The sequence below is a fragment of the Vombatus ursinus genome, unplaced genomic scaffold (assembly GCF_900497805.2).
Source record: "Vombatus ursinus unplaced genomic scaffold, bare-nosed wombat genome assembly UNPS02014787.1, whole genome shotgun sequence".
Classification (NCBI taxonomy): domain Eukaryota; kingdom Metazoa; phylum Chordata; class Mammalia; order Diprotodontia; family Vombatidae; genus Vombatus; species Vombatus ursinus.
The window spans coordinates 3,501,546-3,526,798 of record NW_020954565.1 but is presented as its reverse complement, the minus strand read 5'-3'; the positions used below and the strand labels follow the sequence as shown (position 1 = coordinate 3,526,798).

General features: G+C 37.0%; 1 protein-coding gene across 1 annotated transcript in view; it reads left to right on the top strand.

Moving 5' to 3' along the window:
• FRRS1 (ferric chelate reductase 1) overlaps window positions 1-25,253 on the top strand; it is a 76,756-nt gene that overhangs the window by 16,514 nt on the left and 34,989 nt on the right. The window contains exons 2-7 of the mRNA XM_027868277.1: window positions 3,335-3,401; window positions 5,871-6,079; window positions 10,045-10,181; window positions 11,961-12,055; window positions 14,292-14,439; window positions 21,039-21,221. Of these exons, the coding sequence (XP_027724078.1) occupies window positions 5,884-6,079; window positions 10,045-10,181; window positions 11,961-12,055; window positions 14,292-14,439; window positions 21,039-21,221 (759 nt within the window). The 5' untranslated portion in view covers window positions 3,335-3,401; window positions 5,871-5,883. The remainder of the gene's footprint in view (window positions 1-3,334; window positions 3,402-5,870; window positions 6,080-10,044; window positions 10,182-11,960; window positions 12,056-14,291; window positions 14,440-21,038; window positions 21,222-25,253) is intronic.

The window sequence follows — 25,253 nt, the reverse complement described above, 5'->3', positions numbered from 1 at the left end:
GACACCGAGCAAGTCACTTGAACTCAAATCATCTGATGTCTCTGAACCAGTTTTCTCATCTGTAAAAAGAGGGAGTTTGACTCAATGGCCTCCTTAATTTTCTTCCAGCTCTAAATCTATGCTCTTATGATCCTTGTGTTCAAGGATTATTATTGCATTATTATTACTGTTGCATAGTAGGTAAAATGCTAGACATGAATTAAGAATACTTGGGATAGGCTTCTGCCTCAAATACAAATTAGCTGTGTAATTTTGGGCAAGTCATTTAATTACTGTGAATCTCAGTCAAGACAGTTAACAAGAATTAATTCTCATCTGTAAAACTGGGATAAGAATAGTATTTACCTCATTAGGTCATTGTGGAGATCAAACAAGGATATATACATACATATATATATATATATATATATATATATATATATATATATATCACTTTGCAATCCTTAAAGTGCTACGTAAATGTGAGCTGTGATGATGTTTCCCTCATTTGCAGTCTGCCAAGACTAAGCTTTTGTTCTTGTTGAAACTGGTGGTCCTTGGTGGTTCTTTTGACAATTCATGTTTCCAAGATTGTCTGGTCACCAGCTCATAGGTAGAACAGGGTTTTTTTTTAGACACACTTTGTAGTTTAACAGTGGAAAGCTTTTTCTGTTCTTCTCATTCTGTCTCACTTGCCTACAGATTGATGAGCCTCTATGGATCAGCCATATTGTTGCACTTACTGTTACTCATATACAACACTCCATTTCCTATCTTTTTATCAGCTGTATCCCTTGCCTAGAATGTATTTCTTCTTCATTTTTGCCTCTTGAAATCCCTATTTACCTCTAAGACTCAGTTGAACAAAGTGCCAGCTTCTGTAGGAGGCCATTCCTGGTTCCCCTAAGCTGCTAGTACCCCTCTTCTTCCCCCCCAAACTAAAGTACTTAATGTGTTTTGTCTATACCTGTATAGGTATGTGTCTCCCTTATGAGAATATGAGCTTCTTGAAGGAAGGCATTGTTTTTGTCTTTCTTTGTATCCCCAGTTCTTAGGACAGTATCTGCCACATAATAGGTACTTGTTGATTGATCCATCGATTTGTAAGTCATGTCTCAGGTACCCCTCTTTCCTTGAAAATTTTTAGGATCCTGGTAAACAATAGAAGAAAAAACTTCTTAGCAATCTGTCAATAATGACAAATTCCTCTGTCAATAAGGGGAAGGGTATTACGGGTGCCACATGTATTGAGGAATGGTGTCTTCCTTTCATGCCAACTTGTCTTTTAATTTTGCTGTAAATATCTAAGTGCCTGCTCTGTGCGTAGAATTATGCTTGGGTGATACCAGTTGGATTGTCTACCTCCTGGTATTTGTTGGACATGGTTGGTATGTTATCATCAAAGCTAGTTTCTTTTTATTGATGTACCATTTTGGTTATTTGTTTTTGTTATCATTCTTTTAAATTTTGATATAAGAAACTGGATTCTTTAAAAGATAGGAGTCATAGTCTCTGCCAGTGAAAAGTTACGGTCTCATTAGGGAAATGACATCTCATCTTGTTTCATTTTGTCCTTGTGGCACCCATAAAGGGTATGATAGAAATTAGAGCTTGTACTTGAAGGTTGGATTCATTTAGATAGAAAAAATGGTGTATGTGGGCTAAGTCACAGAGGTTGGAATGAGTGTAGTGTTTGCCTGTGTTGAGATGAGGCTTAGAGAAAGATGTTGGTTAGCTGACTAGAAAAAAAGGATTTGTTAATAATAACTAACATTTATGGAGCACTTTAAGACTTAACAAAACATTTTTCTCAAAATAACCTTATGAAGTAGGTAGAGCAGTGTATCATTGTCTCCATTTTATAGATAATGAAACCAAGGTTCAGAAAAATTATACATGATTGTACATCTAGGAAATGTCGGAGTTGGGACATAATGTATTATGATTCCATGTTCTGTGTTCTTACTTATTATGCCGGGCTACAACTGTTGGGTTACTGTTAGAGATAAGATTTGGATAGCTAAGGTGAGATAACATTATAGAAGGATTTGAAAGCTAGATTGAAGAGTTCCGACTTGTTCTCTTAGCCACATGGAGAGCCATAGGTGGTTTTGGGGTCGGTGGGAGTGTGTTGTTATGAAAGTGGGTATTTTAGGAAGATTAAACTAGTGGTGGGCTTGTGAGTTGGTTCAGAGAGGAAGAGACTGGAATCAGGCAGATTAATTAGGATGCCGGTGTTGAGATAGAGTTGTAAACTAAAAAGGAACCAGACTGAGGTGGCCAGGAGGTAGAGAGACTCGAAAACTGACATTTCAGATACTTAGTGTTTGATTGGATGTAAGGATTGAATGAAAGACTTATCTTTTAAGTTATTGATGGTTTGTTATAGATGCAATCATAGATCTTTGACTATTGACCTGAGGGGCAATGCACAAATTGCTGAAGAATTGCTAATTATTAAGCACTCATACTTGGGAACTTCAGCTGACATATTAATGTCCCATGATATACTCTCATCTACTTCTGAAATGTGCTGCCTAAAGTACCATCTCTTTGCCTCTAGGAGAAGGGCTAGGCATAGGGTTATAGTCTCGACCACAGTAGGAAGAAATCAATATTCTTTTAGACGTAGGCACCTAAGACAAAAACCCTGGTTGCCTTAGCCTGCTTTCTCCTCTGGTTTATATGCGTGTTTTTTATTTTAGCTTGATTCACCGTGTATCTTGAAACTTCAGTAATCAGGTAACTCCCTTTCCCTAGACTACAAGTAATAGATTGGTTGTCATCTGTGTCAGCGAAGGAAGTTCCCACATGACTATTCATATGACAATAAATTTATTATAATTCATATCATAACAATAATAGCTACCATTTATAAAGAGCTTTGCAAGCTGTTCATTATTTCTTTTGGTCCTCACAACAGTCCTATGAGGTAGGTGCTTATCCTTATTTTGAAGGAGAGGAAAGAGAAGCTGGAAGGTTGTGACTTGGGGTGGAGCGGGGGGTACACCGCTAGTTAAATATTAAAAGTAGGACTTGAATCCAGGTTTCTCCTGACACTAAGTCCAGTACTTTTTTGGTAGAATCCATGTAGATCATCTCTTCTTTGACTGTAGTTGGGATTATGTCATTTCTTTTTCATACTATAGTTGAGATGGATTTTGCTGTGGACCTTCTGTATCTAATTGATACTTAGAAGAAGACTTCTGATTCTGAAACCACAGCAACGTTTCCAATTACATAAGAGATTTCCAGATAACATGACGTATACTTTCCAGTGTGAATGTCACATTTTCTCAGTTTTGTGGGTCTTTTAAATTTTTATTTTGTCTTATCTTTTCTATTTTCCTTATAGGAGACTCTCTACGAACTGCAAGTTGCTGATTCAATTTTTTTGTCATCTGACTGAATTACTCAGCAAAGTGAGTCCTAGTTGCCCCTTAATGCATATTAGTATAGTCAGGAATTTTCAGGCTGACTTATTGCCCCAAATGAGGCATCTTATTGCCTTTGATACAGAATGTAGAGAGATAAAGAGGATCTTGTACTCTACATGTTTAAAATTGTTCTTATGTCCCCTCATCCATTTCCCCTTTCTTAGTTCCTTGTTCCTCTATCCAGAATGTCACTTAGTGGCACAAGGATGTGAGTTCACCCTTCATAGTTTCCCATTATTTTCTCAAGCACCTAGTTTTCAAATATTTACACTCTCTTCCTCACCTTCTTATTCCAAGAAGGAAATTAAAGTTTGTTTGCAAAATTTGCAAACTTGTTTTGCCTTTCCAGCCAAGTCACAACACTTCTTGGTTTAGCTGTAGTCTACACATTGTTGAACTTGGGAATTAGGGCAGTTAAGTTGTGAGTAGGACTCACCTATACTTCCTAACCCCTCCTGTTTTTATTCCCCTTTCTTTTCCCCTCTCCCCTTTCCTCTAATTCTTTTCCCAATGAGAAGAGGTGGAAGGGTTTGATAACTCAGGTCACTGCTTTTTTCTCATCTCTCTAATTTCTGAGAAAGATGCCTGGCATTACTAGACTCAATAAATTCCAATGATTCCCCATTACTTCTTACCTCTTTTTGTCATTTAAAGCTTTTCACAATCTGGCTCCAACCTACCTTCTCAACCTTATTTAACATACTTTTTTTCCCTATTAAACTCTAAAGCATCATCCAACCAAACTGGGCCTCCTACTGTCCCTCATACAATGCCTGTCCATTTCCGGGTTCTGCCAGTCAGCTAATAAAAATTTATTAAGAATCTTCTATTTGCCAGTCACTGTGCCAAGCACTGGAGATACAAATACAAATAAAAAAAAAAAAGACATTCCCTATCCTCAAGAAGCTTACAATCTGATGGGGGAAGACAACACACAAAAGGAAGCTGAAAAGGGTGGGGGTAGGGGGAAGGAAGAGGAAGGGTGTGGCATGATGCGATAGAGAGTTCCTAAGTAGAGGGTGCTGATGAGATGTGAGTACCTGGCAGATTCAATCTTGCAGGACAATGAGATTTTCTCTATGGTGAGTTTCCTGAGGAAGAAAGACATGATGGAAAGTTTGATCTAGTAGGTTAGGTTTTAATAGGAGTAACATAGTTCCATGTTTCAGAATAGTCTTCAAGACATCTGTGTCTTTGCAGTAGTCATATCTCATGCCTATAACACATTCCTTCCTCCCCTCTACCACTTAGAATACCCAGTTTCCTTCAAGTCTCAGCTCCAGTGTAACCTTTTTTTTCTACATGAAATTTTTTCTAATTCCTCTAACTGCCAGTGCCATCTTCTGAAAATTATCTTGTATCTATTTAGTATATACCTAGGTAGGTTGTTACCTCTCCCATGGAATGTAAGTTCTTCCCAGGCAAGGGCAATTTCATTAATGTTTTTGTGTCCCCAGTGCCTAGTACAGTGCTTGCCATGGGGTGGCTACTTAGTAAATGCTTGTAAATTGATTAGTTGATTGCTTGCAAATCCAGCAATAGCTTCAGGCTTAATTTCTTTTGGAGAACTGGGGAGGAGGGACCCTTCTGCCTCTCCTAAAGCCAGAACAACTGTTGTGTTTTGATTCTTTTAATTCTTTTAATTATTTGAACTCAGATCTTCCTGACTCAAGGTCCAGCACTCTATCGTTCTACCACCTCACTGCCCATCACATTCCTTTACTGAATAGTATGTATTACTCATGTAGTGAGAAGACAGAGCAGAGCCATCATAGGGTTTCCTTTAGAGAGCTTCAATGATATTTTAAATCCCAGTGTCCTCAAGACCCTATTCAAAAAGTTAAGTATTTTATTTCATTGGAATATATAGGTCTATAACATATTCCGAACTACTGCTTAATGTAAAGAATTCAATCTATTAAGCGCTTATTATGTGCAAGGTGTGATGCTAGGGATACAAGAAGCTTACAGTCTACCGTTTGAGTAGGGAGAGAATAGCTACAGCTAACAACTGTAGGATTGGGGAGGAGGCATCTGAACTAATCCTCTAATGAAGCTTAAGATGTAAGTTTAAGGAAGATGAAAGAAGTTTACCTAATGCATTTTTTGGTTATTAAACAAGTGGTCAGGATGCAACCTCAAAATGAATTACCTCATTGGATGGGGAGTGGGGAAGGTGTTCAGAAAGTTTGGCTGTTTGAAAGAGATACACTAAAGTTCACTTGAAATAAATATTTCTTATTTTAAGTTCCCCAAGTTCACTGGGGAAGAGTTAAGGGAAATAGGGTGGGGGCAAATTCAGTTCACTTTCTAATTAGATGCAAGAAGGTGAGAACGTGGTATATTGAGAGTAAAAACAAGTAGATGTCTTAAAGACTGTTTTGCAATATTAAACCTATGTTATTCCTATCAAAACCTAACCTATTGGATCTAAAAATGCAATTTCTTTCTCAGTTTCTTATTTAAGATGATGGTTCCTGAGTTTACTCTTGGTATTTGGCTGCTTCTACAGCTGATAAGTCCTGTGGCTAATTATGCAAATGGAAAAGTAACAGAGGCCTGCCACACAATGATTCCTCTCCATGGCTATACTCCACAGTCAGATCCTATTCACAAAATCACGTTGAATCAGACCACATTTCTTCCAGGAGATACTATCACAGGTACTGTGCTGAGATGCCCTGTTTGTGTTTTAATTTGTTATACCTTGTTCTTTCATCAATCTTTTATTTTTAACCAGGGATAGACATTTCCACACATATATTTATGTTCTCCAAATCTTGTAACTCCTCTAGACATTTATATTATCTTCAATAATGCAACTCCTAATATAGGATACTATGTATATGTGTGAATGCCTATATATCTATATCTGTCTTACTCTTCCACCCCATATATCTATCTCTCTATTTATCCATCTTATCCTTCTATTATGACCTTGATAGCTAAACCAAGGATAGTAAAAACAGAGAAAGAAAACTATAGACCATTATATTTAGTGAATGGTGATGCAAAATTTTTAGATAAACTATAAACAACAGGACTACAGCAATATACTCAAAGATTACACACTATGACCAGATTGGACTTATATTTAGGGTTGGTTCAACATTAGGTAATATTGGAATATTGGTTGAAGGCTGGAATTTAGGGTTAGTTCAGTATTAGAAAAACTGTAAGCCTAATTGAACATGCTAATGAGAAAAAAATACCTTTATATCAATAGATGCAGCGAAAGCTTACATCAGTTATTCCTGTTAGAAATATTAGAGGAAGGGCAATGGGAGGTGGAGTCAAGATGGTGGAGTAAAGGCAGGGACTCACCTGAGCTTTTTCCCAAACCCCTCCAAATACCTTTAAAAATGACTCTAAGCAAATTACAGAGCAGTAGAACCCATAAAAAGACGGAGTGAAACAAATTTCCAGCGCAAAACAACTTGAAAAATCAGCAGTAAAGATTTGTTGTACCACAGTGAGAGAGAAGTGCCGAACCAGTGTAGACTAGGTGGGCAAACCCAGAGCAGGCCTAGGGACAACTGAATCACTGGCAGCAGTGGTGGTTTCTAGATCTCTCAGCTCACAGATGACAAAGACAACTTAGAAGGTCAGCAGGAAGGGTCTGTTGTGCCTGGGTGGGAGTGGAGTGTAGTCCAGCACAGGTCACGCCAGTACAGCCCCTGCCACAGCAAACCAGGCACAGACCTTGGGAGTGACTAAATCAACAGTGGCAGCAGCAGCTACTTCCAGGGCTCTCAGCCCACAGATGGTAAGGGGATCAAACAACTGGTTAGAACAAGATTACAGGGGTTTCTTTGCTAGCACAGAGGCAGGACTCTGTTTCTTTGTCCATCCTTGGATGGGGGTTGCAGTGCTGGGGTGAGGAGGAGCGCTAGTATAACAGAGCTTGCAAAAGCAGTGGAGAGGGGACCCTCCTCACAGTTCCAGGGCAGAAAAGAATGCTTGTGGTCACTTATAGACCAGAGCACAGGCCAGGAGAGTAGAGAACACTTCTCCTTAGATCATAGCACCTTGGAAGAACTGAAAATTTACAGGTTCCTAGAAGTGTCTCTGAAAACAGCTGTGCAAACCCCTGAAGCTTGGGACAGTGTACCTTCCACCCTGGAAGCAGAGCCAAACTTTAACAAACAGTTAAAAGTCAAGCAATAGGCTGGGAAAATGAGCAAACAATGGAAAAACATTAACTGCAGAAAGTTATTATGGCGATAAGGAAGATCAAAACGTGCACTCAGAAGAAGATAGCAAAGCAAAAGCTCCCACATCCAAAGCCTCCAAGAAAAATAGGAATTGGTCTCAGGCCATGGAAGAGCTCAAAAAGGATTTTGAAAATCAAGTAAGAAAAGTAGAGGAAAAATTGAGAAGAGAAATGAGAGTGATACAAGAAAATCATGAAAAAAGAGTCCATAGCTTGGTGAAGGAGACACAAAAAAAATACTGAAGAAAATAACATCTTAAAAACCAGACTAGGCCAAATGGCAAAAGAGGTCCAAAAAGTCAAGGGGGAGAAGAATGCCTTAAAAATATTAGAAAGCATAGAATTAAATGAATCTTTCCTTACTATGATAAGTAGTATCTACTTAAAACTAAAAGCTAGCATTATCTGTAATAGGAGTACACAAAGCCTTTTCGATAAAATCAAAGACAAAGCAATGTGTCCATCATTATTATTACTATTTCATATAGAGGTAAAAATGTTGACTATAAGGATAAGAAAATAAAAAGAAATTGAGGGAATATTTACATGGGCAAAGAGGGTAAGCAAAATGATCACTTTGTAGATATAGTTTACTTAGGGAACCCTAGAGAATTAAACATTAACATTAAACTAAATTACTAAAAACATTAAACTAAGCATTAACAACTTTAATTGAAACAATAACTTTGGCAGAATTAATGATATAAAATAAACACATAAATCATTGGCATTTCTGCATATTAGTAAAAAAAATCTATCAGGAACAGATAGAAAGAAAGATTCCATTTAAAAAAAAATATCAAAAGGATCTTAATGAATACAACCACAACCCAGTCTTTACACAAAAAAGTCAGAGCTAAATAATTGATAGTAATTGTTTATAGGTATATAATATAACAGTACAACAAATAACCATAACAATATAACAAAAGTAACAATACTATCTAAATTAATCTATTCAGTGTCATTACATTCAAACTATCAAAAGGTTACTTTATAGAGGGAGAAAAATTAATCACAAAATTCATCTGGAGGAACAAAAGGTAAAGATATCAAGGGAAATCACGAAAAAAAATAGGAAAGAAGGGGTCCTACCGGTACCAAATCTCAAACTTTACTACAAAACAGTATTCATCAAAACAGTTTGGTACTGATTAAGAAATGGAGAAATTGATCAGTGAAAGAATTTAGGTACTGAATATACATAAGCAAATGATCATAGTAGCCTCGTGTTTGATAAACCCCCAAATCCCAGCTATTGAATTAAGAGCTTACTATTCAAGGAAAGCTGTTAAGAAAATTAGTAATAGAAACTAGGTATAGACCAATATCTCACACTGTATTCCAAGATAAACTCCAAATGAGTATATGACTTAGAGATAAAGGGTGAAATCATAAACAAATTAGAGGAGCAAGAAAGAAATTATGGATAAGGAAGAGTTCATGATCAAATGAGGGATAATGAGGATTACAGAAAGTGGAATATTGACTACAAAAGGTAACAAGTTTTTGCACACACAAAACCAAGTTACCTAAAATGAGAAGAGAAGTAGGTAAATGGGGAAAAATGTTTGCAGCAAGTTTCTCTGATAAAGGTCTCATTTTTAAGATATACAGAAAACAGATTCAAATGTATAAGAGCCATTCTTCAATTGATAAACGGTCAAAAGATATAAATAGGTAATTTTCTGAGAAAGATATTCAGGCTAATAGCCATGTGAAAAATGCTTTAATCACTAATAATTAGAAAAATGCAAATTAAAAGAACTCTGAGGTTCCACCTCAAACCCACCAGATGGTCAAAGTTCACACCAAAAGGAAAATGACAAATGCTGGAGGGGCTATGGGAAAACAGGTGCACTAAGGCACTGGTGGTAGAGCTGTGAATCGGTCCAGCCACTAGGGAAAGCAATGTGGAATGACATATGCCCCCAAAGTTTTTAGTGTGTATTCTTTGACTCAGTGGTACCACTGCTAGCTCTACTCTCCAAAGAGGTTGACCCCAAAAGTGTTCTGGCAAAGGGTTCTTGAACATTTGTTAGTATGTTGTGGGGGCAGGAGGGATTCTTTTTTCAGTTGGACTAGATAACCACTGAGGTCTCTTCCAGATTGGAGATTTTGTGAAAATTCTGAAATTGACTCTTGTTGGGACTGGATTAAAAAATGCTTCTTCTAAAACACTGTCATTTTCAAAGTTTATAGGATCATAGATTTAGAGCCAGAAGAGACCACAGAGGTCATCTAGTCCAACCCTCTCATTTTACAGACGAGGAAACAGACTCCCAGAAAGGTTGTGACCCAACATCACGTAGGTCATAAGTAGCAGCCAGTAATTCCTCTGACTTCAAATCCAACATTATTTCACTATCCTGGGGTCTTTAATTATCTTCACTTTCTCGTCTATCTGTCACTTAGTTACTCTGTCTGGGCCACAGTTTAAAGGATTCCTCATAGAAGCCCGAAATGCCAACGATTTGGATAGCAGTCCTGTTGGCTCCTTCACTCTGATTGACAGGGAGGTGTCCCAGCTTCTGACCTGTGAAGACAAAGAGGTATGAGTGGGTATCAGAAATAGTCACTCATTGGTTGCCTTTGTCCTCCCTATTTATGTTTCTTGGTGGTGGTTGTTGCAAGAAAAGATGTTTCTTAAAGCCAGCGTATGTTTGTGTCGTGTTGTAGGATGATTAGCCTTTTCTAATTTGTGATATCATGCCAGCCATCTTGGAATCAGACTATTTCCACAGTTATATCTGTTCCCCAAATGTGCACATACCCATCCAAACCCCAAGAGTGATTCAATGGTAGCTTGGAGGAATATGGTACTAATTCTGTTGAAATTTAGCTTCAAATTTCATTGAAGCATCATGGTCTAGTGGGTGGAGTGCTAAACTTGGGCTTAGGAAAACCTAAGTTGAAATCCCACCTCTATTATTTTTTAGCTGTGTGATCTTGGACAAATCACTTAAATTCTCTGATAATTCTCTGTGAATTGAGGGTGTGGACTAGATGCCTTCTAAAATCTCTTCCAGCTCTGAGTCTATGATTCTCTTATTCTGTAAAAGTTGATCTGAGACCTGTATGTGAGGCAAGGAGAAAGATGAGTTTCTTCTTCAATGTTCCAGATGAGCATGTGCCATGCTAATGGTGTCTATTAAGGGTTGGATGCACCTTTATTTATTTTGTAGGAGAAGAATGGGAAGATTTCTCTGTTAAGTATTCATTCATTCGACAAGCAGAGCTAGACATTGTGATAAACACTGGGGATATACACATTAAAAAAATGAAATAGTCTTGGCCCTTAAGGTACTTATCTTTTACTTGTGGGAAACAACTTGTATGTAGATAAATTTAAAAAGTATATATGCAAGTATATACGTACAATACATAAACTCTTCTACCTAACTTTCTCCTCTCATATACACAAATAAAATAAATGCAAAGGGGGAAGGGAGGAGAGCACGCACACTGAAGGAATAACGAAAGAATCTTTAGGATTATAGATTTAGAGTTAGAAGGAACCTTGGAAGTCTTCTAGTCCGACCCCCTCATGTTACAAATGAGAAAATTGAGTCTCAGGGAGGCAGAGTGTTTTGCCCAAGGTCACATTTGAACCAAGTCCTCTGTCTCCAGAGACAGTGTGCCTTCCACAATACCATGCTGCCTCCCAAGGAGGTGTTACTGTATTTTTAAAGGGTACCATTGTATTTTTCACAATTCTTATAACATTTGAATATTGAAAATCACAAGGTAAAGCAAGAATAAAATCCAACCATTTAAGTTTGCAGTCACATTCAGGACTGGAACTTAGACATATAGACCTGACCAAATCTTAGGTTGTTTCCCTCCTTGGGCCCCTCCTCCCCATTTTTCACTTATCAGTAAAACTGTAGAAAATATTCTTCTTTTTCACCTAATTACTTTTTTATTGAGACATTTTTTCATCACCAGTCCTTGCCAATATTTGCTCTTTACAGTTTTTTTAAGTGAAAATTATTTTATTTAAATTATTTTATTTTATTATATAAAATTATTTTAAAAAATTTGTTTTTTTAGAAAATATTCTTGAATCATGATAAATCAAGAGGATTTATGTAGTCTTACATCTTGTGGGTCCTACTTTCTCTAATTTTCACATTTCTGTAGCTGATAGTATGTTCTCAAAGTGTAGTTATGAATCTGCTTTCAATCAGTCAGCAACTGTTTCCTAAATGCTGGGCCCCTTGTTCTAAATTTGGGCTCATGATAATATTTGTGTTGTGCCTTCATGCAATATGTAATGTAACAGCTCTTTCAGTCCTTTTGAATCATTGGATCATTGTCTTATTTTCTAGGGTTCAGCTGTCAGTCATACAAGTCCAGCAAAAAAAACCAAGATACAGGTCCATTGGAATGCACCAAGCACTGTTAATTACTCTGTACAATTTCTGTGAGTAAAACAATTGATGACTTTTGGTGAGGTCCTTCATGTGTACTCTTTGCAGGACATTAGCATTGATGGCAGAATTCTAGTGCATTAACAATTCTTCTGATTTTGAAACCTTATTATTGGACTATGGTTAGGTCCCAATTAGTACAAATAAGGACATTGTCACATGTATTCTAATTCTCGCTATTAGAAGTTATAATTATGTAAAATATGGTAATTGGTTCCAACCCAATGGAAATTCAGTGCAAATTTGAATAATGTGATCACTCCATGGAATTCATTATTCTCACTAATTAGGATCTAACAGTATTGTTACACTAGTGAAATTGATCATTTGAGATCCCAATCCATATAGTCTAGGGACTAAAACCTAAACAAATATGTTATTATTATCTATGTTAATTTAAAAGACCACAAATTAACCAGTAATTTGTCATAGAATCTCAGGTATGAAAGGGATATCAGAGGACTTCTAGTTCTATCTGTACCTGATGGAGAATCCCCTGAACAATACCTCAATACAGATGATCATCCAACTTTTGCTTGAAGGCCTAAAGTGAGAGGGAACCTACTACCTCCTAAGGCAGCCCTTTCCCTTTGTGGACAACCTTAATTATAAGGAAATTTTTGCTTATATAACCCTAAAATCTACTTTTTCACAGTTTCCACCTTGACCCCTATTCTTCTGTCAGGGGCAAAGCAGAATAAGTCTAGTTCCCATTCTGTATGACAGCCCTTCACATACTTGAAGGATGGCTATTATTCTTCTCCAACCTTTCCTGCCACCATGAAACATACTGATTCCTTCAAGTACTTCTCTTGTGGCTTGATCTTGAGACTTTTTATCATCCTGTTTGCCCTTCTTTAGATGCTTTCTAAGATATCAAATAGCTTTCCTAAAATTTAATGTTTGGAACAGATTCTTTTGCAGTATTGTATAACTTTTAAAAAAATTTATTCTTAAGAAACACTAAATAAAAGGGGCATTTGAGGATTGTATACAAAGCTGCAGATCTCTAGTATGTACAACTTGCTTTTCTTTTAAAGTATAAAACGTTCACCCTGTACCCTTGAAAGTTGTCCTGCTTGTTTCTGTTACTTTCTGTTCTTCTTTCCTTTTATTTGTGTTACTTTCTGTCCTCCTTCCCTTTCTTCTTTCTTTCCTTTCTTCTTTCTTTCCTTTCTTCCTTCTTTCCTTCCTTCTTTCCTTCCTTCCTTCTTTACTTTCTTTCTTTTTTCCTCTAATCTCTTCTCCCCCCACACCATTGGAAAATGAAAAAAAAAACCCTTGAAGAAATATACATAGTCAAGCGAAACAAATTCTCACATTGGTTGTGTCCAAACATGTGTCGTATTTTGCATCTTTAGTCCATCAACTCTCTGTCAAGAGGGAGGTATCAGGTTTCATCATCAGCCCTCAGAAATAATAGTTGGTTATTATATTGATCAGGGTCCTCAGGTTTTTCCAAGTTCTTATTCTTTTTAATATCATTATATAAATTATTCTCATTCTGCTCACTTCACTGCATTAGTTCGTACAAATCTTCCCAGATTTTTCTGAAAACATTCATTTAGTAATTTCTTATGGAGTGTTAATATTCCATTATAAAGTCATATAATTTGTAAAAAAAAAAATGATCACCTGTGGTCTCTCCTCTCCTTATCCCATTTATAAGAGGCAATACGTAGCCAAAAAGCTGTGAACTGAATCTTTCAGTCTCCCCCACCCTACAACTCCCCAATCTATAATAACACTCACTTGTATATTTTAGGAACTTGTGAAAGGGTGTGTGACCCAAGGCAGGACTTGCAGCTGCTTTCAGCTAGCTAATTTCCTGCTTGCATGTGTTTGCAGTGCATATTCCATGGAAGAATGATATACTTAATATGAAGTGAATAGTTCAAATCTTAGGCTCTCAGTAATTGGGACAATTCTCAGTGAATTTTGACCCCAAATGCTAAAAGCTTAAGTACTGCTCAGGGATAGGAGAAGAAAAGATAGCAAGGAAGAAGATACAAAAAGAAGAGAGAAAGAAGTCATTCATCTGGTGGGGAGAGACAGTATAAGGGAGCTCCAAGATTTGTCTTCTGTCATTCCCAGAGATATTAGTAACAGCATACTATGTGTGCCTGCCTATGCCTGGTCTATTCTGATAGGTGCTTCATAAAATTGCTGTTTGATCACTAAGGCATAATCGGTCTTTAGTATATTCTGACTATGAATATGATATTTCAGAGCCACTGTTGTTGAGAAGTACAAAATCTACTGGGCAAAGATTCGTGGCCCTATTCTTTCCCCATCAAATGCACATCCTTTTACAGTGTCCCAAACTACAACAGTATCTTCACCTACATCAAGTCCCATCACCAATCTAAAAAAATCGGTAAGTAGTATCATTAAAAAAAAACCTTTTTAATGGCTTTTGTTTTTAATCATTGTCATTTCAGGTTATGCCCCTTGTACTGCTTCTTTTTTTTATGGTAATTTTTATTTATTTTTTTGTTTTCAACATTTACTTCCACAAGATTTTGAGTTCCAAATTTTCACCCCATCTCGCTCCTCCCCCCACCCCAAGATGGCATGCATTCTAAACACCCCTTCCCCTAGTCTGCCTTCCCTTCTATCTCTCCCCCCCTTCTCTTATCCCCTTCCCTTTCGATTTTTCTGTAGGGCAGGATGGATTTCTGTACCCCATTTCCTGTATTTCTTATTTCCCAGTTGCATGTGAAAACATTTTTTTTAAAGTGTGTTTTTAAAACTTTGGGTTCCAAATTTTCTCCCTTCCTCCCTCCCCATCCACCCTCATTGATAAGGCAAGCAACTAAATATAGGTTATATATGTGCAGTTATGCAAAACACTTCCATAGTAGACATGCTGTGAAAAACTAATTCTATTTCCCTTAATCCTATCCCGCCCACCCATTTATTCTATTCTTTCTTTTGACCCTGTCCCTCCTCAGAAGTATTTGCTTTTGATTACTCCCTTTCCCAATCTGCCCTCCTCTCTATCATTCCCCTACTCTCTTTTCCTCTTCCCCCCCATTTTCCTGTAGGGTAAGACAGATTTCCACACCCAATTGAGTGTGTATGTTATTCCCTCCTTAAGTCAAATCTTATGAGAATAAGATTCACTCATTTCCTCTCACCTTCCCCTATTTCCCCTCCACTGTAAGAGCCTTTTCTTTTCTGTTTTTTTTTTTTGTGGGATAATTTACCTCATTCAACCTCTCCCTTTCTCCTTCTCCTAGCATATTCTTCTCTCACCCCTTAATTTTATTCTCCAGATATGACCCCTTCATTTTCAACTCATCTTGTGCCCTCTATCTATCTATCTATCTATCTATCTATATCTGTTTATACATACATATAATTGTTTCCCCTCCAACTACCCTAATACTGACAAAGGTCACATGAGTTACAAATATCATCTTTCCATGCAGGAATGTAAACAGTTCATCCTTAATAAGTCCCTTATGATTTTTCTTTCCTGTTTACCTCTTCATGTTTTTCTTGAGTCTTGTATTTGAAAATCAAATTTTCTATTCAACTCTGGACTTTGCACCAAGAATGCTTGAAAGTCCTCTATTTCACTGAATGACAATTTTTTCCCCTGCAGGATTATACTCAGTTTTGCTGGGTAGGTGATTCTTGCTTGTAATCCTATCTCCTTTGCTCTCCGGAATATTAAATTCCATGCCCTGCAGTCCCTTAATGTAGAAGCAGCTAAATCTTGTGTTATCCTGATTGTGTTTCCACAATACTTGAATTGTCTCTTTCTGGCTGCTTGTAATATTTTCTCCTTGACCTGGGAACTCTGGAATTTGGCTACAATATTTCTAGGAGATTTCCTTTGGGGATCTCTTTCAGGAGGAGATCGGTGGATTCTTTCCATTTCTATTTTGCCCTTTGGTTCTAAAATATTAGGACAGTTTTCCTGGATAATTTCTTGAAAGATGATGTCTAGGCTCTTTTTTTGATCATGGCTTTAAGGTAGTCCAATAATTTTAAAATTCTCTCTCCTGGATCTATTTTCCAGGTCAGTTGTTTTTCCAATGAGATATTTCACATTGTTTTCTAATTGTTCATTCTTTTGGATTTGTTTTATGGTGTCTTGATTTCTCATAAAGTCACTAGCTTCCAATTGCTCTATTCTAATTTTTAAGGAAGTATTTTCTTCAGTAATCTTTTAGACTTCCTTTTCCATTTGGCCAATTTTGCTTTTTAGGGCATTCTTCTCCTCATTGGCTTTTTGGACCTCTTTTGCCATTTGGGTTAGGCTATTTTTTAAGGTGTTATTTTCTTCAGTATTTTTTTGGGCCTCCTTTAGCAAGCTGTTGACTTGTTTTTCATGATTTTCTTGCAGAACTCTCAGCTTTTCCTCTACTTCTCTTACTTGCTTCTCAAAATCCCTTTTGAGCTCTCAAAGGCCTTAAGGTCTTTGATATGAATCAAAGACTGATTCATATTTTTCTTGGAGGCTTTGGATGTAGGAGCTTTGGCTTTGTTGTCTTCTTCTGGTTGTACGTTTTGATCTTTTTTGTCACCAAAGTAAGATAATATAGTCTGACTCTTTTTGCACTGCTTACTCATGATCTCAGCCAATTACTTGAGTTTTAATCTCTTTGTTAAGGTAAAAATCTGCTTCCAGTGTGAAGAGTGTACTGTCCCAAGCTTCGGGGGTTTGTACAACTGTTTTCAGAGGTACTTCAAGGGACCTGTAAATTTTCAGTTCTTCCAAAGTGCTATGATAAGGGGTGAGGTGTTCTCTCTCCACCACCACAACAAGCTCTACCACACCAGCGTTCCTCCTCACCCCAGGACCGCCCCACAGAACTGTGACCCAGATCCAAGCATCGGTAAAACAAGAGATTCCTGCCTCAGCACTGGCAAAGAGATCCCTGCAATCCCCCTCTATTCAGCCACTGGATTCCCCCTCAGTCTATGGGCCAAAAGCTTGGGAAAAAGCCGCAGCCCTGGGCTGCACTCGAGACTTGTGGCTGAGACCTAGCTCCTCTCTCACTGCAGTCACAGACTTTTCCCACTGACCTTCCCGATCAACCACCCAGCCTGTCTTTGGCTGGAAATTTGTTTCACTCTGTCTTTTTGTGGGTTCTGCTGCTTTAGAATTTGTTTAGAGCCATTTTTTTGGGTATTTGGAAGGCTTTGGGAGAGAGCTCAAGACAGTCCTGTACCGCTTCTTACCCCCCAGAACTGATTACTTCCTTATAACAAAGAGAAAAAGTAAAGCAAATAATCTATAGTGATCTCATCTGAGTATATGTGTAATGATCAGCCCTCACAGACCCCCTCCACACTAGATCACTATAGATTATTTGCTTTACTTTTTCTCTTTGTTATAAGGAAGTAATCAGTTCTGGGGGGTAAGAAGCGGTACAGGGGCAAAGCCAAGATGGCGGAGGGAAAGCAGTGACTGTCTTGAGCTCTCTCCTAAAGACCTCCAAATACCTAAAAAAATGGCTCTCACCAAATTCTAAAGCAGACAGATATGTTTGGTCCTGTGTTCTCTGGGACCATTAATGGTTTTTTAGTTATCCAGAGTTAGGCTTCCTTAGAGTAATTTTTTCTTTCACATTGTTATAATCATTATGTGTACTGTTCTTCTGGTTCTGCATATTGCATTCCATAAAACAATGCATCATGCCCCAATTTGTAGCATTTGCTGATTTTGTCGATGCTCACACTAAAAATTTAACATTTGACTCTCAGAAGTGTTTTGGAGCTGGCTTCTGCACATCTCTGCTGACTATCTTTGTTCTTTACCCAAATGTTTTTTGTGACTTGAATTTTTGCGTCAAGTATAAAAAGGCCAAGGGTTAGGTTGTTTTATGAAATAAAGAGCCAAACCACTTCCTAACGATTTTCCTAATTAGGTTCTGTGAGTAATTGTGATTGTACTTCTAACTTTTCATTTAATATAAACTCCATAAAGCGGCAGAAGTTGAAACCACATGTTTCATGTGACATTATATTGACTGAAGGGACATCGCGTTGCCTCTAGGCTAAAAAATATGTTAATTGTTGTAACAGGGTATGACAAATTAAATCCCCTGAGACAGAGGGGGAAATGGAGGAAAGGATGGTGACCACTGTCACTAACATGAGTCACAAGTGCACAAAATATTTCTAGGTTTTCCTGGATTCTTCATAGTTATAATTCCCTATCACACAATATTCTGTTAACTTACATATCATGGTTTATTCAGCTTTTCCATAATCAGTGGACACCCACATTATTTTCAATACTTGTCACTTTTGGGGGCAGCATATTTTAGTATATATTGAACTTTTGTTTCTGACTTTGTCCTCAGTAAATTGTATTCTCTGGGAAATCCAATATAAAAAAAAAATCTGGTAATTGTGTGTACGTAGCTGACCAATGTGAAGAAAGAAAGAGATAATTAAGTGGAAATACTGGTTTATGATAGTGGTTTTTTTTTTTTGGTATTGTAAGGAAAATTTGAAAAGACTTAAAGGAAGTATCAAGCAATGTTAGGGCTCACAAAATAAAGTACAGAAAATTCCAGGTACTCTGTTGGAAAGTATAATGACACTATTCAGAGAGATTCTGAAAGGGTAGTTTGTGTTTTTGCTCAAGAAAATGATTGATGTGCTTGTCACTGTACTTAGGTAAATGAAGCTGACCAAATAGCCAAGTTCTTTCAGTGCTTGGGGACATTTCATTTGAATTAGATGATATGAATTCATTAAGGTATTATTCTCTTACTGTAGCCTTACTTATCTTGGATATCAACTCCCTGTTGACGATATCTGTCATTTTAAGTGCAAAAATCATTCTTGGAAGAAAAAACAGAAGTAGATTGAGAAACAAGTGGCTCATTGAATCTACCAATCTGATGTCATTTTTTAAAAATCATCTGATTCATTTCAAGCAGTGGTCCTATCCTTTTATGCCCATATAAGCTCTGAGTGTCCTGCTGTCACAGACTAATGAGGTCCCCAGAGCTTGGCTACATCTCCCCTGCCCCACAGTATGCTAGGGGTACTCTTGAGAGGTTAAGGGTAATTCTTTAACACCATTGTCTTGGGCCCCCCTCTGGCATGATTTCCTCCCAAGATTATCAGTTGAGAATCATTTGGTGAGCGAGCTTTAAGTAGATTTTAGACAGAGGTATATACAAAGGTGGAATGTGAAAACAGTTGGTATGAAACATCCTCCCTACCTGTTCCCCCCACCCCAAAAAAAGATTTGTGATACTCTCCCCAAAGTATATATAGAGTTCAGGGGGGCAGTTAGCTCAAGCTGAGAGAGCACATGTAGTAGAGAGCTCACAGGTCCTCATTGCTAGTAGTCTTTCTTGTTTTTCCTATTTATAGGGTGCTCAAGAAATTCCCTTAAGCAAGATGAATCGGCATCTAGTTGTCCTCAACCCCTGATGTAGGCACTGCCATCATCTGATCTGAGGAAATGTCAAAAACATCAATGACTTCACCTTTAAAATATTACTTAGTCCATGGTATCCTATTTGTTCTTCCTTTGAACCCTTTAAAATCTGCCTTTCCAAACTCTAGGAGAGAGTGATTACTTTCCCACAAAATTGCTATTATTTCCATCACACAAAAGGTTCCTTGGCGAGAGTCAGATTCAGTGTTTCCCTTTGTTCATGCCTCTATCTTTTGAAGGATGGAATCATTATTAGGGCAAATGAAGAAATTAACTCCTCTGCTTTTGAAAGCTCCAGTAGATGTCTAGATAATTGATTTTCCCTTGACAATGAAGAGTATAACCCTTCAGATTTTTGAAGATGACATCTGATTATATCCTCATACTATCTTCTTTTCTCCAAGCTAAGCCCCAAATACTCCCCTCAGCATCCTCATTTACTATCCTTTGGACAGTCTTAAGATTTCCAGTATCCTTCCTAAGATGTAGCCCTCCAAACTGAATAAAAGACTAGAAATCCATGTAGGTTTTTTAACTCATAGGCTAGTACTCTTTAGATTCCATAATTTTCTCTTAATGAATAAACTCTATTTGTAGTTGACCTTGGACTAGGCTAGAAATGTTTTGGGTATGAGTCTAGTTATACACTCATTTTTTAAAATATGTTGTCTAAAGACCATCCTAGCTAAATTCAGAAGAGCTCAACCCCACATCACTTGTAAGGGAATGATTAAAAAAGTGATTTTTGCCACGGTACTTCTTGGAAGCATCAGCTAATAAGTTATACAGAGATTTGGATCTGTGGTGGTGGAAGAAATGCCCTTACTAACAAAATTTTAGATGCTCATAGTGTTAAAGTAAGGCTGATCTGGTGTTTTTTCTATTTAAAAAATATATTAACAGGGTCATTGACAACAGATCTTGTCAGATTTAGCTTGTACATTTAAGGTACTCTGATGAGATATTTTTTCTTTATGAATCATTCTACCCCATTTGTCACTTAAAAAATAGGTATCCAACTAATTGAATGTTTTTCATCATAATTATTTCAGACTGCAGTATTTTTATATTGCACTTGAATTCCATGATTGTGGGCCTTACAAGTTATAGATGTTCACTGGAGTTTTTCCTTAGTTCATCCCTGTAAAATAATGAGTTATATTAAGGTAAAGACAAAAAAAAGATCTTAAACATGCCTTCAGAATTACACAAAGGAGGTATCAGAGTTTATTAGAGACTTTGTTCCTGAGCAGTATTAAACAGGCATTTTGTGGATTGAAGAGGACTTTATAACACTGACATAATTGCAGGCCAATTTCAGTTGCAATTTCAAAGGATTTCATTAAAATTAATTGTGGGCTAAAAGTTCACAATCTATCATGTTGATTATTTCTAATTTAGGTTAGTCAATCTGGATGCATCTTTGTTCTCTTATCTGGTGGTTCTTTGTTAGGAAGACTCATTCTTCTGAAAACTGTCATTTCAATGGAGGGTCTGTTATATTATTGTCAGTGACCTGCTTTTCTGATCATTAAAATTTTTTTTTTCTGTTTGTCTAGTTCAGCACATTGAATTGTGGGAGAACAAAGTTCTGTATCAGGAATCCTGTGAACTGTGATCCAGGGAACGAATACCACTGTTTCTTTCTCTCCTTTGAGAGAGAAAATAATTCAGTACTGATTGAAATGAGTGGACCTAATGAAGGCTACTTATCCTTTGCATTGTCTCATGATCAATGGATGGTAAGTATAGCTCTCCATGCAGTTATGAAGTGGAATGTGAGGAATGGTTTCTAATGAGCAGTTGAGTAGGTTATCCTGTAATCTCAGAACTGAAACATTGTCACTGAAAAGGAGTCCCTAAAGTAGAGCAGATTCTAAGTGAATTTTTTTTTTATTGATGTGCTGTACAACCAGGATGGTGAAGGGGTTCATGATCATGCCATATGAAGATGGTTGAAGGAAAAAGGCATACTTAGCCTAGAGAAAAGAAAACTCAGTGGAGGACATGATAGTTGTTTTCAAGTGTTTAAGAGACTATTTTATGGAAGAGGGACTGCTCTTGTTCTGCTTGGCCCCAGAAGACAGAATGAAGAGCAATGAGTAGAAATGGTAAGAGGTGAATATAGTACTTATGGAACAGAAGACTTCCTAACATTTGGAGCTATCCCAAAGTGAAATGGGCTACTTTGGGAGGCAGTGGGATCCCCCTTTCACTGGAGGTTCTCAAGGAATGGACTAATGAACATTCTTGATCAGATATAAGCTGGACTAGATAGCTGTTAAAGTTCCTTCCAACTCAGACAGTCTCTGATTCTGTATTTCATTTCTCTAACTGTTGGGGGCTTGCACAAGTATGGAAGCAGTAGGCTGTCCTTGAGGCAAACATGTAGGAAATGCCTGGATATTTTCATGGTATCATAAAGTTGGAAAGAACCTTAGGGTTTGTCTGTCCTATTCTTCAATCCCTTCCAGGGATCCCCTTTACTCTCTACTCTAAAGTCATCCATCTTCTGCTTGAACATTTTTAGCTCACTATCTTATAAATATTTCCTATTCCTTTTTGCCCAACTTTAATTGTTAAAAAGTTCTTTATGAGCTGAAATCTACCTTTATGTTTCAATCATTTATCTCCTTTATAACCACACAGAATTAATTTAATCACTAATCTAATTAGTCTAATCTAACAAATCAGAAGTCCTGGGTCATAGTCCCTTCTCTTCTGCTTATTAGCTGTGTCACCTTGGGCAATTCACTTTTCTTCATTGGGGGTTCAGTTGCCATTTGTAAATTTAGGGGTTTCAAGTAAGTGGTCTATAAAGTCTACTTCAGTTCTAGCATTCTATAATTTTATTAGCACAATTTCCCAAATGTCATCTGATGGCATCTATTTTGGATGCTTTTCTTTCATTAATGTAACTAAGGTTGCATTAATTTTCCTATAGCTGCATCTCATTTTTTGTCACATACTGAACTTACACCAGAGAGAGTTAATGACTTTCCCTAGGTTTCATGGCTGTTAATTGATAGCTGAGCAAGGACTAGAATGTAAATCTCATTATTCCTACTCCACAACAGTTCTTTTTCTTTTTGAACAGTTTAAAACAAATTCTGAACTTAAAAACCAAATAAAATGGACATTTTCATATACAAGACAAGCCAGAAATTAGAAAAGTACCTGGAACTACAAATATCTTCTGGTTCTTTTTTTTACTGTATTTATCTGCAAGCATTATGATAAAGTCCTTTAAATAGTACTGTTTCTTAAGGGCTCCTTTGATGAAGGGGGTTTAGATTTTGTCCAGTAGTGTTAAACTCAAATAGAAATGGGGCCTCTAAACCATACATGCATATCTTTGCAGGCTGCCTATTAACTTAAAAACTACATGTTTATATATTTTTTTTATTAATTTATGTTGTTAAATATTTCCTAATTACATTTTAATCTGATTTAAAACATAAAGAGTATTGTGGACCTTATGTAGACATGTGTTTGACAGCTCTGATTTAATATGTGTTGCTTCAGAGGGCATAACTAAGAATCAGTTGGGTGAAATTGATATTGTTTCTCCCTCAGTTTTGTTTTTGTGTTTGTATTCCCAGTGCCCTGCCTAGTGCCTGGCACATAATAGGTGCTTGTTAAATGCTGGTTGAACTGAACTGGAAATTAACAATATATACATAGATAAATACATAATCTATGCAAGTGAAATAGAAAATATTTTTTGGAATAGATTGACAAATGGAGACGATCATGAAAGGAATATAGGAAGTATGGGAAGTAGCACTTGATCTGATCGTGCCTACATTTGTGTCTTCCTCAGATGTGAAAAACATGCCATTTCTATTTCCATCTAAATCACTGATATAATTATTGAACATCCAAAGACAAAGACTTCTAGCATGCTGCTAGAAACATCCTACCTTTTTGAGTCTTAGTGTACAGCCATTCAGCCAGTTCCCCAGTCCATCTGTCTCCCAGCCCACATTTCTCCAACTTGTTCATGAGGATATTACTAGAGGTCTTGGCAAATGTTTTGTTGAAGTCCAGACACACTGTTGACAGCATTCCTCAATCTGGATAATCTTAGATTTCCAAAAGAAGGAATTAGATTAACTAGGCATGATTGCTCTAAAAATGTGTTCTGGTTGGTACAGTCACCATTTTCCTTTAAGTATTCATGAACCAGCTATTATCAAGGATTTGTCAGTAATTAACTTCAAACTCTTTAGTCTTTAGTAAATTTGCCACTGTTAGTCTTTGGGAACTTCTTCCATTTTTTTAAGCTTTTGGAAGACCTATTTGAAGCAATTCAGTGATGGCACCTATATATTCTTTCAGTACCTTAATATTCTTTCAGATCCAGATATTTGGACTCATTTAAATTTTTGTAAGTTACTATCACTTAACTTTGGGATTAAAATTCTTTTATCACTGTTTTCTCTTCTTTCAGTCTAAGTGTAATTCTCATAGAGAAGATGGAGGCACAATATCAATCTGAATAGTTCTGTAATTGTTAACATTATGCTATCTATTTCAAGCTTATGAGCTAATTCTTCCTTGTTCCTCTTGCTCTAAACATGTCTACTGTAAAAGTGCCTTTTTGAGATCATCTTTAGTATTTTTTATTTTGGTAAACCTCAGCTCATTCTTAACATGATATTTGAATCTATACCATTATTCTCCTATTTGATGTTAGTTCTCAGTCCTTTCTTTTGTCTTATTTATATCTACTTTTAAAATCAGAGATTATTGTGCAATCGCTTCCTTTTTTCCTTTACTTATACATCAAAATGGCCAAAGAAATCATCACCTAATGGCAAGGCTGGTAGGAGTGAGCATGTATGTTTTCAGTTAGACTCATCAGAATTTGATTTTTGAGATCCTCCCATTATTCTGGAGCCACTTTTATAATGTAATCTCTGGATGTGGAATCATAGCCATATATTCTTTTATCTTTTAAAAATCTGATTTCCTAAAATCTAGGGTATTTGTGAGACTATACCTTGAATAGTGGGACCGTTAGCATTTCAGAGTTACTTTTCTCTAAGATTCCCGTTATTTCCATATTACAAACCACTTTTTTTTGGTTAGGGCAGCATTTGCCTTCTTTGTTTCCTCTTTATTATTTATTTTTCCAAAGTACTTGTATTTTTAATAATATCTTTATTATTAATATCTTTATTATCTTTATGTGGAAAAAGAATTTCACATTATGATCCTAAGAGGCAGGGGTAGGATAAGGACTACGGAAGCTGAGCTGTGGACATCAGAACAATCAACAAACATAAAAGCAAACAACATTAGGAAACACATGATAGAGTGGGAGAAGGTAGATTGGGGAAGGGATCTATGAGAGCATCCAACTAAAACACAGTTGGTTTGTAGAATACTACCCATGGGAAAGCAATGAATGTCCTGATTCCTTCACAATAACATAATGGGACAGACAGTGATGCATCCTACGTGGAAATCAGCAGGAAAATAGAGAAGAGAAAAAACAGAATTAAGGGAAAATGGAAGCAAACATGGAAAGAGCCATACACAGAGAAGGGGTTAATTGGCTGAAAAAAAAGCAGACTCTTTCTGAGGGGTAACAGAGCTTGGGGGAGGCTGGGAAGGGGATGTTGAGGAACCTATAACAATGAATTTCATAAATCCAGAGAATTCTCAAGAGAAAGACAGTAATTCTTCAAGGTTTCTGACTGCCCCTGAAGATTTTCTGTGACACACACACACACACACACACACACACACACACACACACACACACA